This window comes from Apaloderma vittatum, unplaced genomic scaffold (genome assembly GCF_000703405.1).
Source record: "Apaloderma vittatum isolate BGI_N311 unplaced genomic scaffold, ASM70340v1 scaffold6114, whole genome shotgun sequence".
Classification (NCBI taxonomy): domain Eukaryota; kingdom Metazoa; phylum Chordata; class Aves; order Trogoniformes; family Trogonidae; genus Apaloderma; species Apaloderma vittatum.
In genome coordinates this window covers 62,188-73,844 of record NW_009710865.1, presented here as the reverse complement: position 1 = coordinate 73,844, position 11,657 = coordinate 62,188, and the positions used below count along the sequence as shown (strand labels likewise).

The 11,657-nt window shown below is 43.8% G+C and overlaps 1 protein-coding gene across 1 annotated transcript in view; it reads right to left on the bottom strand.

Moving 5' to 3' along the window:
• Positions 1-207: 207 nt before the first annotated feature.
• LOC104272427 (lipoxygenase homology domain-containing protein 1-like) overlaps positions 208-11,657 on the bottom strand; it is a gene marked incomplete at both ends in the record, with an annotated part of 65,769 nt that continues 54,319 nt past the window's right edge. Inside the window, 3 exons of the mRNA XM_009867414.1 lie at positions 208-393; positions 5,603-5,811; positions 10,685-10,808. Of these exons, the coding sequence (XP_009865716.1) occupies positions 208-393; positions 5,603-5,811; positions 10,685-10,808 (519 nt within the window). The remainder of the gene's footprint in view (positions 394-5,602; positions 5,812-10,684; positions 10,809-11,657) is intronic.

Genomic DNA, 11,657 nt, shown 5'->3' with positions numbered 1-11,657 from the left:
GCCGGCATTATTAGATGGTGCTCTCAATGGTAACTAGGCTAAACCATTCCTAAAGATTTTGCTAAAGAATTAACAGTTAAACCCTTTGCAGAGAAGAGGCTCAAATCACATGCTGAAGTCAAAGTACGAGAACTGCTGACACACAACCTACATCAGCACAGGTCTATCCAGCAGCTAAAGATCCAGGATGAGGAGCCTAGAGCCTACCTTCAGGCCGATGTTAACACAGTCTGCATCCAGGATGTTGAGCTGTCGTGAGGTGAGACCATCACCTTTGTCTCTGGCCAGCCAGCATTTACAGGCAAAGTTATACATGACGCCTTTTGTGGGCACGACAATGGTGAGCTCTTCCACTAGCCAGCAGCTCTCTGGGGTAGCACCATCATGCCCCACCTGTGAGAGTCAGTGAGAACACAAAGGCTGGTTAAAGGGGATTTCTTCACAGAAGAGACCCTCATTGGGTGTTTTAACCAGTGATGAGGAACTGGGAGTGTTGACTACATACACCATCATCCAAATCACTTCCACAGTGGATCAGAGGGAGCTGTGATACAGTTCATGCCATTGCTGCCCAACAGGCAAGACAACAGTGTACGTGGTAGCTGATGTGTGCAAGGAAGCTCACATCATCTGCTAACGAGCATGAGAGAAGGCAGGACACAGCACAGAGGACATTAAATAGGTAGACAGCACTGACCTACATGAAAACATGCCCACTCTCTTACTGCCTACATCTGCTCCATTGACCTCCACCTACTAGTTTTCCGATCTCTGCAGACCCATTTCTTCACCTTTCCAACCCCTTCCACTGCTTTAGCAACACTTAGAAGTGACTATTCAAGGCTTCACAGCCAAGATGGAAGACGTATCTAGGCAAATGCCCACATGCCCTATTCAATCAATCTTTCCCTCACAAAACCCCATCTAAGCCAACTATATGTATCAGGCCATTTCTCTGCTTCTCATCTCCCTAAACTGAAAAACCTTTGTGTTTGTACAGAAGCCAACAGATGGAGGTTACATCTGTGGCTGATTGATTTGCAAGGACCACATCCTCCAAACTCAAGAGTGGTACATCCAAGAGAGCAGGAAGTCACACAAGAGTGTCAGAAAGCGTACATGGATGAACGAAGGGGTCCTTACAAGATTTAAATTGAAAAAGGAAGAATGCTAGAGGTAGCAGCAAAGACGGGGGACCTGGAGGAATGCAGAGACACGGCCCAAGGGTACAAGGATGAGGTTAGGAATGCCAAAGCTCACCTGGAGCTGAGTCTGGCCAGGGCCATAAAGAGCAACAAGCAATGTTCTTACTGGTATACCACCAGCAAAAGGGTGCTGATGGTGCAAATGTCTCCAAGAGGTGCAAATGTCTCCAAGAAACTGCATGTGTCCCTCTTGAAGAATGTGGGCAATTCATCCCCGGGCAGACTTATAAGCATAATTATGCATCCCAGCTGATGTGCAAAACTCAGTCAGTCATTCCAATGAGCTATCTGTACATAAAAAGTTGAAAAAAAGAACTACCTACAGTTCATTATTTTCAGGGCAAGTGTTGTTTGTGTTGTTGTTAGGAAAGTTAGGGCATTAGCTCTCACTTTTTTTGCTTTAAATTATTACGATATTTAAGATTGCTCAAAAATATTTTTTAATAACCTGTACGTCTAGAGTGATATATCCACGATGCCTTTTTTTTCCCCTCAAAAGAAAACCAAGTGATCTTTTTTATTTGACTGTCTCAGCCATCACTGCTATTAGGAGTATTATTACTACACTAATGTCAGTGCAGCTGCAGAAAATTAGAGTTAACCACCAGGGAAATTCAAGTCTACAATGGATGCATTAATTCTCAGATTCCTGGAGTGTGAGGTGAATGGGAATAATCACACTCGCCTTCCCATTCCCTCTCTGCCAGCCTGGCTGCCCTTCTCCAAACCCAAAGCCTCACTAAGAGTCTGCCCACAAGCCTCCTGAGACCTGTTGCAGGTTGGCACGGACGAGGCAGGGGGGTAAGTTCAGGGCAAGGGCTCTGCAGTGAAGCAGGGATGTCTTGGTTTGAGCTAAACAGAACAAATTCTGTTCAGTAATTTTTACTTTTCAGCTCAATCTCTTCTGAGAAGCTGCACTTTCTGAAGTCAGCAGCATGTTTTTTGCAGACAGTGTGTGCTACTGGCAGTGATAACACCTGATGTTACAGTCACTGTCTGGGACTGGGAGGCAGAAAGGCTCTTGCTGATACTTATTCCTACAGTGACCAAGGCCACTGCTGGCTTTTCTGTGCTGTGCTGGGGGTGCCAGCAAGTAAAAGGGGTCACAAGGAAGTAAAATGTTGTGCCTCCAGGGAAGGACAGAACAAGTGACCAACAAGAGTATTCCATTCCATTCCATTCCATTCCATTCCATTCCATTCCATTCCATTCCATATATATATCGGTATAAAACTGAGGCATCACAAGGGTTAAACCTCTTCTTCAATGGCCAGCATCTAAGTAGGATTCCATCTGATCTTCTGCCTTCGATCCTAACCCCGAGTTCCCAAATCCAGCTCCCCTCTGCTCCTGAGGCTGGGGCTGCCCTGGTGCCACCAGCTCTGCAGCATCTGTGGGAATTGCTGTCAGGTTGGGGAAAGCCAGGTTCAATATCTTTCCTTATATATTTGTATATATTCTATTATTTTCATTGTTTCCCTATTAGTACTATTACTGTTTTATTAAGGCTGTTTTAATTTTCCAGTCACTAACTTTCTGCCTTATTCCCTTTTCCTTCCTGTTTGAGTATCTGTCAGCTTTTGGTGGCAGACCCAGCCCAGAGTCTTGACAAGGGACAAAGCAGCCAGAGGGAAAATCCCAATGAGTCCATTAAAGTCTGCTGCTCTTTTGGGTTCATTATAGCTCTGTCTTTAAGAGTCAGTTCATAGCATTGCCAGGTACTAGATATTTGCAGCAACCTTTAACTCCTTTGGTATTAGTGATCGGCCAGAAGAAAGCATCCTGCACATGCAGAACCTATATACGAGCAGATTTCCAAAGGCTCAAACAATAACGTTGTAAAGTCTGGAATAAATTCATCCAGTGCTGAGTCTTGCTTGCGGCTGGACTTTTAGAGGAAAGCACTGGAGTTTGTCTTTCCACTCCAAGCAAATCTTTAGATAGACCATGCCAAATCAGTAAACGAGCCAAAGCCATGGCCATACCAGCAGTGTAGCCTGGACCTGCATACAACTATCATTGCAACTTTGGGGGGCTGAGATGTTTAAACTAAATTAAAATGATAGAACTTCAAAGTCAGATATGTCCTTGGGCTCTCTGAAAACCTTTGTAACTCATTTCTACTGACCTTGTGGGATAGTTGACTTGCAACATTTATATGTCCTTGGCTTTATTTTGTGCTTATGATGTCGAAAGGCTCTGAATCAGAAGCGGTTTAGAAACGCAGCCAAATAAAGGACTTCTCTGGACATACGTGTGTGTCTTTGCAGCGGCAGCAGTTTAGGAACAGGGATAGTTTTGTTCATTAGAAGAAATATTAAAACTTGTTTTAAGAACACACTATAAAGCGCCTATACCAAATAACTTGTATTATTTATTTTCATGTCAGCCTGTCTATTAAAGCACACCAGTGGGAAATATTACATCTGGAGGCTTACAGGACAGATATAAATGGGACCCTTTCAAATTACTTCATGTTCCACTGCTTCTGCTTTCATCAGAGTATATTTGCATCAGGAGAATAATACCAAACTAGAAGTGGCATCATGCTGCACATCTTAGGATCCTACTAAATCCTACAGTCTGCTGCCTCGGTTACACAGAGGGCTTCTGGAAACTTAATCCCCATGCTATGCTATTTTCACATGGTAACTCATATTCCGAACTTCTTGCCTTCTTCCAGAAGCAGCCAAATGCCAAATTTGAGAACGACCTGTTCCTCACTTTTCCTGAGTAGATAACTAGCAATTTTCTGCAACATCCCTGAACACTGCAATTTTCCACAAAGAAAATATGGACTGATTCCATGGCAACCATGGCAGACTGGCACATCGATGTCATCTCTGGGACGTGGATCAACAAGAAGAGACCTTCCAAGCAGAGGGCACTCCCTGAAGGAAGGCAGAAATTCAGGAGCAGGTGGCTTCTCCAGCCACGAGCTCTGGGGTTAAGAACTAAAAAGGAAAAATGAGCAGAAGCTGGGATAGCAAACTGGTGAGATCACTGAGGACAAGGGTGAAAGAGTACAGAGGAATACTACCCAGCTTGAAAGCTATATGTTACATCTTCTTCATTGCAACCATTTCTCTTCTTTCACATTTTTAATCCTTTTCAAATTATTTCTTCTCCTTGCTTCCGTATATTTCCAAGTGTTTTCTCCTATTCTTTGCCCATTCCTCACCTTACTTCCCGTCTCTTTTCCAGTAACCTTTTTCTATTTCTTTCTTCATGCAACTCCATGTCTCTGACACTGAGGGGTTACATTGTCTTTTTTGTTTCTCCCTATCCTAGCCCATGGTGGTTTCCATGTGCACACTGTCTGAAAGAGAGGGATTTACATACTTGTTTCACTTTCAAAGTTTAACCTAGAGATGGCTAGAGAGAAAGTGCCACTGACACTCCTAACATCCAAGCACTCAGAGTGTATTAAGAAAATAACTTGATAATAAACTCAAATCTAGTAAGGGGACTTCTCAAGGTGCCAGAATCCATCACTTGAATGAAAGCTAATGGGAGCACCTTGGTCTATTGGCTGCTACAACAGGATATCCAACTGCAAATAGTTTTTCGGTTAGTAGGATTTCTCTCTTTATATTTCTTTCACTTGTCTCCCTCTGAACACATAAGCATGTGCACCAAGAGCTAGGTTTACTGCAACACAGGGCTTGAGGTAAAAATAAAATTAAATAGGCTCTTGCAGTTGTGGCTTTCAGTTCTTGGAGGCTGGAGCAGGCTTTCAGGAGATGGAACTGCTGTATGAAACAAGAATGATGTACACAAACATGCTGGAAGATTCATGTGAAGTTTAAGCTCAGTGATGGAAAGTCTATGCAAATTCTGTCTCCCTGAGCCATAGTAGAAAAAATGGCTCCTGTAAGGAAATCTGTTTGTGTATGTTACTTATGAACGATGATTAATTTTCTTCTCCAGGCCTGGGTCCTCCAAGCTGTAAAAGCAATTTTCATGTTTAGCAGAAAATTATACAAGATGTGTTTCTTACTGCAGGCACAATTTATGAAACCCAACGAAGTAGCAGAAAAATCAATGAGGAAAAAGACTGATAGAGAACTGCATCCTGAGGAATCTTCATTGCATCTGTCAATAACTGGGCTTGACTAAGGAAAAACAGCACCAGAGATGGGATAAATCCAGGATACGTTACAACTTCTTTAGAATTCTAAATCATCTTCCGTCTCCCAAGGATTCTGATTCTGTGACATGCAAGGAGCACTTATTTCCAGGTTCAGACACACGTGAAATCTCATTAGCCCATCTCTGCTTACGCTCCTTTTAGACCCAGGTGCCTTTCCTTCATTGGTAAGAATAGTAGGAGCATGTGCTTTCTTTGGCCACATATTTTACATGCCCCCAGTACTCATGCTGCATTCGCAAATTACCTCCACTTTTTTGATCTCCCCAACATCTAGGCCCCAAACAGAGAATTTCTCTACAGAGCCATCTGCAAACTCGTCTTTTCCTTCTGGGAGATCCAGCCACAGCCTCTCCGTTTGCACTTTCTGAGGACCCATGATGATGATGTACACTCGGCTGTCAGTGCTGGAGTCGTATTCCGTGCCTGTGGTGACGGTGATGTGGTATGGGATCACTGCAACAAACAGGGGTGTAGTCAGCAGAGAGCCCCGACACAGACACATTTGCATGAGACTTCAGAAAAACAGGAACACATCCCACCAGTGAGAGCAGTTGTGTATGCTAAACAGGTTCACACCCCATTGAACTCGTCCAGAGAAGAGATCAAACCATGCTGCATCAGGCTACAAATGTGCATGGGAGACCAATTTCTCGTACACATTTGGGACTGAATTCTGCAAGGGGTAGTTTCCCCAGACAACTCTTCTAGTTGCAAGGTGGTGGTAAATCCAGATTTCTTCCTAACAGATGACAGAGCAACCAAGGGCTTGAATAGTTATTTGCACCATAGACCTTCCTGAAAATGAGACTGAGCACCTAAATCTGAAACAGGGTCTTAGACCAAAGTGATCTTACACTCAACATTCAATAAAGGCAAATACATCTATACTGACTTCAAGGTACACCATCACTGCCAGAGTGTCCTACTAGAACTGCAGATGTTCGCCTTTGTGTTTCATTCAAGGATTGCTGTGATCAGGGATTTTTTGCAAATCCAGGTCAATTGTGCTGGCCAGAAGGTTGGTGCAGCCCCTTTATGAGGACAGGCTTGGAGAGTTGAGGCTGTTCAGCCTGGAGAAGAGAAGGCTCGGGGGAGACCACAAAGTGGCCTTCCAGTGCCTGAAGGGGCTACAGGAGAGATGGGGAGGGATTTTTTATCAGGGAATGTAGGGATAGGACAAGGGGTAAAGGCTTTAAACTGAGAGAGGGTAGATTTAGGTTAGATATTAGGAAGAAATTATTTTCTGTGAGGGTGGTGAGACCCTGTCACAGGTTGCCCAGAGAAGCTGTGGAAGTCCTCTCCCTGGAAGTGTTCAAGACGAGGTTGGACGGGGCTTGGATTGACCTGGTCTAACCAGATGTCCCTGCTCACTACAGGGGGGTTTTTAAGGTTTTGTGGTCCCTCCCAACCCAAATCATTCTGTGATTCTGTGAGTAATCCTTGTACTAAAGGTAGATCACTCAATAATTTTACACTTTGAGTAATTCTATTGCTTAAGGGAAAAACCTTCAGGCCAAAGCTTGGGCCTTAACAGGTTCTCTGGTTTTTTTTAATTTCTTTTTTTAGACATTTCAGTTCAGCTGTTAAAAGGAAGTGCCAGACTGCTTTTCAAGTGCTTTCCAAAAGCTTGTTTGGATAAGCTGAGCAGGCTCTGCAGAATTAGACACTGAATACTCATCTGATTTCCCAGAACATTTGTGCAGGGCTGTTCAAACCCTTCTGACAACACTCAGAGCTCTGAAACTTGCCTCGTCACAGACTCGCAACTCAGCCTGGATTCATCAGCATTTTTTTGACTGGAAAAAGAAAGGTTTGTAAACCTTGACAAAAAACTTGGTTGGTTTCAAATCATCTGGGATTGACATCTTATTTTGCTTTATGATGACCAACAATATTTTTGGGATGAGGGTTGTACTAGAAACTCACATCAAGCTCAGAATATATGCGAGATACCAGGGAAGGCATGAATTCATGTTGATCAAACCTGTTCTTATCTCTGGATGGAGCAGAACCCAAAGACCTTCATCCAAGTCTGAGGATTTTTTGTGCCAACACAAAATGAACTGATTATTAGGCAATACTTATTCTCCCCTTTATCGCATTATTTACATTTCAGCGCACACATAATGATGCACAATGGATTCTTCACAAAATAACCATTGAGGCTGCTGGTATTAAGAGGAGAAAGGTTTCAGCCATAGGCAGGACAGATTTTATAAGAATATGTTGAGGGCTTTTACTGAGAATAGATTCAGGCTCCTCTTTTAAATAAAGTATATTGTAAATGGGGACAAAAAATTTTTTCATATAGTTTTCACTCTGTTTTCCTGTGACAATATTCACAGAACTACCAGCATTCCCAACTGATGTTACATCCTCAAGCCGAAGTGCTTGAAGCACCTATGTAAAAATATTAGAACTATGACAAATTGTTGTAATTTCCCACTTTAAATAATGGATACAGAGACATAGAATAGCTTGCTACAGACAGCAGGAAACGCCATTTGCAGTTCTTTTCTTTAAAAACTAGAGAAATGATCCTTCAGTTTGTTTATTTCCCTTCTCTATTATCTCCCTCTTTCTCTGGGACTCCCTAGATCTACATGGGAGAATGCAAAACCTGAGGAAGCGGCCACAGAACGGCACTGCAGATGCCCCAGTCCATCTCCCTTTTTGCCCCTGCTTCTCTGATTCCCTGTGCAGAGCTCAGGCTGTTTGAGGGCACATGTCCCCCTTGTAGGGGGTTGGGTTTCATTCAGGATGTAGAACACACCCTTTCCAGCACTGCCTTCCAGCACGGAGTCAGTTTCACCATCCAGAACCAGGCAGGTTCCTAGCCAACAGGACTTTTCTCTGTGCTCCACCCTCCCATCACCTCTGGGCCTTCATTCACCGTCTTGAGTGTGAGAGAGTGAGAGCTGGGCTGCTCACGTTGCCTCTTCTTTTCCCAGGCAACTCCCAGTACTGCTTCTCCTAATCAACTAATTAACAGCTGGCTTTTTATTCAGCTCAAGAGATGGCTGTCTGGCTCACGGAGTCCATCTTATCTGACATTCCTTCAAGATGCAATTTCCTAAACAAGGCCATGTCACTGCAACAGAGATAGTGGTGACAACAAGCTTCGGGACTCAGAGAAGAAAGACCACCCTGGCACTATGGGGATGGTGGGAACTATCCTAGCTCTTCTGGAGACACGTTCTCATGGGAGATGCTGATGCTTTACCCATTATTTGTGAAACTACATGGGATGCCAATGCGGCAGATGTTATCCATTGTGTCAGTGCAGAAGTAATGTCAGAAGGAACATGGGAATCACATTTTTCGCTTGAGCACAATACAGCATTACAATAGCAGGGTTGCCCCAAGAGATGTCGGCTGCAGACCACATTAAGCAATGGGCAGCGTTGTATCTGCTTCAAAACTCAAAGGAGGGGAACATGTAACCCAGGTATAACATCACAACAAGCTACTGGGCATCAGCTGAGCTCCAGTACCCATTTGTGTGAGTTCCTTTGGACCTTGTAAGTGAAAGCTATCTTACTTAAACTCCTAAGCCATTGCATCATTTTACGCTCGGCTTGCTAAGGAAGTTTAAGATAAGTTTAATTACTTTGTACTTGCTCTGGACTAAGAGCACATACACAGACAGCAACTGCCAATCAGCTGCTGCCCAGCTATTTGTTACAACACAGTATCTTAAATCTTAATCTAAAGCTAAAAGACCCCATGTAGGATGAACGCAAACCGTGGGTACAGTTTATGTAAGTCATTGTCCCGGAACACACAGTTAATCAAAAGGTATATAAACACAGAGTAAAAAACCTGTGTGGTAATAAAATTATAAGGAAGTATCAAAGGACTGGAGAAGTCTTCTGCAAAGGTTAACTCCAGTTGTTGGAGTTAATTCCAGGCTTCCTTCACAGCCAGGACAGAAACAAAACCCATACAACTTTCCCACTGTGTATGGGACACAGCCAGGGAAGACCAGCCTCCCTGCACAAAAGCTGGCCATTGCAGACACAGTCCAACATTTTTCACTTTTTATAATTTGCAATCCAGAAAGTGATTTTTCTTTTATATTCAGTTCTGTTTTGTCTCAGGAACCCAACAATGAAACTCTACACTAGAGCCACCAACTGTTTCCATCTGTTATTTGAACTGAAAACTCAGCAAAGAGTTCATGGACTCAACATCTCTCAGTTGACAACTCTGCCCAGTTATAAGTCAAACCACCTTCTAGACCAGACCATATTCAGCTGAGCATTCTCAGTCAAAGCTTGTTTTCTGAGAGCCAAGAGACCTACCTGTACTCTTGCTAAGTTCCCATATCCCACTCTTGTCCTAACCCAACAGCTGCTCTGATGCAGCTATGTGTCAAAAGGAAAAAAACTGAAGGGTTTTAAAATAAATCAGATTCAAATTCATATTAAACAAATACCATCAGTGATGAGGCACTACTAAACTGATCATGAAAAGGGGAGATGGCTTGGATGTGGCAAATAAAGCCTCAAGAAATTCAAAGCTGCCTTTGGGAATTCAGATCTAATATGCTATGTGACAAATCATCTTGAGTAGGTCAAAGAGATACAGGGAAGTAAAAAGCTGGTATCAGCAACAAGAACTGCTTTAAGGAATCATATGGGAAAGAGCCTCTGATAGTCTGAGGGAGGTTCTTTTGGTGATAACATGTCAACGCGCCTACTGTTCCTCTCACTGCAAAGAGCTTTGGCTCCTTAGAAGGACACTACAGACAGAATTATACAAAACTTGCATAAATTCTTCCCTTAATTCTCCTATACCATGCTCTTCAGAGGGCAGTGTTTCTTCTCCCCACCTCTGAAGTGATTTGTTATTACCCCTTCCTGTAAAGGTGCCCTGTACATACTACCTCATTGTGACAGAAAACAGCATACCCTTGAATAACCCCCTACCTACTGGTATTGTCATACTGCACAAAGCACCACATTGTTTGGAGAACTTACATCTGCTGGCAATGGAGAAATTAATCCTGACAAGCTACAACATGACAAATTTCCACAGGACAGGAAGAAGAGAGGTTGAAACACTGAAGTCAGTGTGAACTTCATGGCTTATTCCTCTGTTAGGGTTAGAGAGCTATCAGAAAAGCAAAAAAGAGAAACACAAGTGCTGATCCAGCCTTTCCCAGGGTGGTCCCAACACAAGGTGACGAGAAGCACTTTACTGTCCTTTCTCTTCTTTCCCTTCACGAGGATGAATGCAGCCTCTCAAGCATTGAAAGCCAAGCACACACACATGAAAGCCAAGCATACACACATGCATGCAGTCAAACACAGTGCTTACTCACGTGATCCTTCTTCTGCTGCCTTGACCAACCTGGATTTCTTCATCTCCTTCAGGTTTGTGTTGCTATCCTGGCTCGACAGGCTGAGAGATGAGTCATCCAGGCTGTTGCGCTCACCATCATAGCTCTATTTGGAAGGCATGTACAGGATGGTAACGAGGTTGAGTGTTCAAGATTTGTGCCTCCAAGAACAACGTGAGAAGAAATCCCTCCAGTTCCCCAAGTAGTTTTTTGCTTGCTGTAGCTCAAATGAACGTGACTTGAAATTTCCTGCAGGTCATTCATTTACTTCACTGGCAAACTTGACAGGCCATTTTGGATGTGTGTTAAAAGAAAATATAATGAACCTGACTGACCTTAATGGTGTGTTGTGACCGTTCTCTGCTCCACAGTTCTGGGCCCCTCAGTTCAAGAAAGACGGGGAACTGTTTGAGAGAGTCTAGCACAGAGCCATGGAGATGATGGAGGGAGTGGAACTTCTCCCCGATGAGGAAAGTCTGAAGGAGCTGGGGCTCTGCAGCTTGGAGGAGGCTGAGGGGTGACCTCATTCATGTTTATAAATATGTCAAGGGGGAGTGTCAGGAGGACGGAGCCAGGCTCTTCTCCGTGATGTCCAGTGACAAGACAAGGGGCAATGGGTGCAAGCTCAAGCACAGGAAGTTCCACAAAAACATTAGGAAAAACTTTTTCCCCGTGAGCGTGACAGAGTCTGGCACAGGCTGCCCAGGGAGGTTGTGGAGTCTCCTTCTCTGGAGACATTCAGAACCCACCTGGACGTGTTCCTGTGTGACCTGCTGTAGGTGATCCTGCTCTGGCAGGGGGGCTGGACTAGATGATCTTTCGAGGTCCCTTCTAACTAACTCCTAACATTCCGTGATTATGTGAAAAGGGCTGGTGCCAGATTTTCGTATTGGGGCACACACTGAGGTGTCAGAATAATGTACGTGGTACAGACAAAAGAGTATAAGAGGGAGAG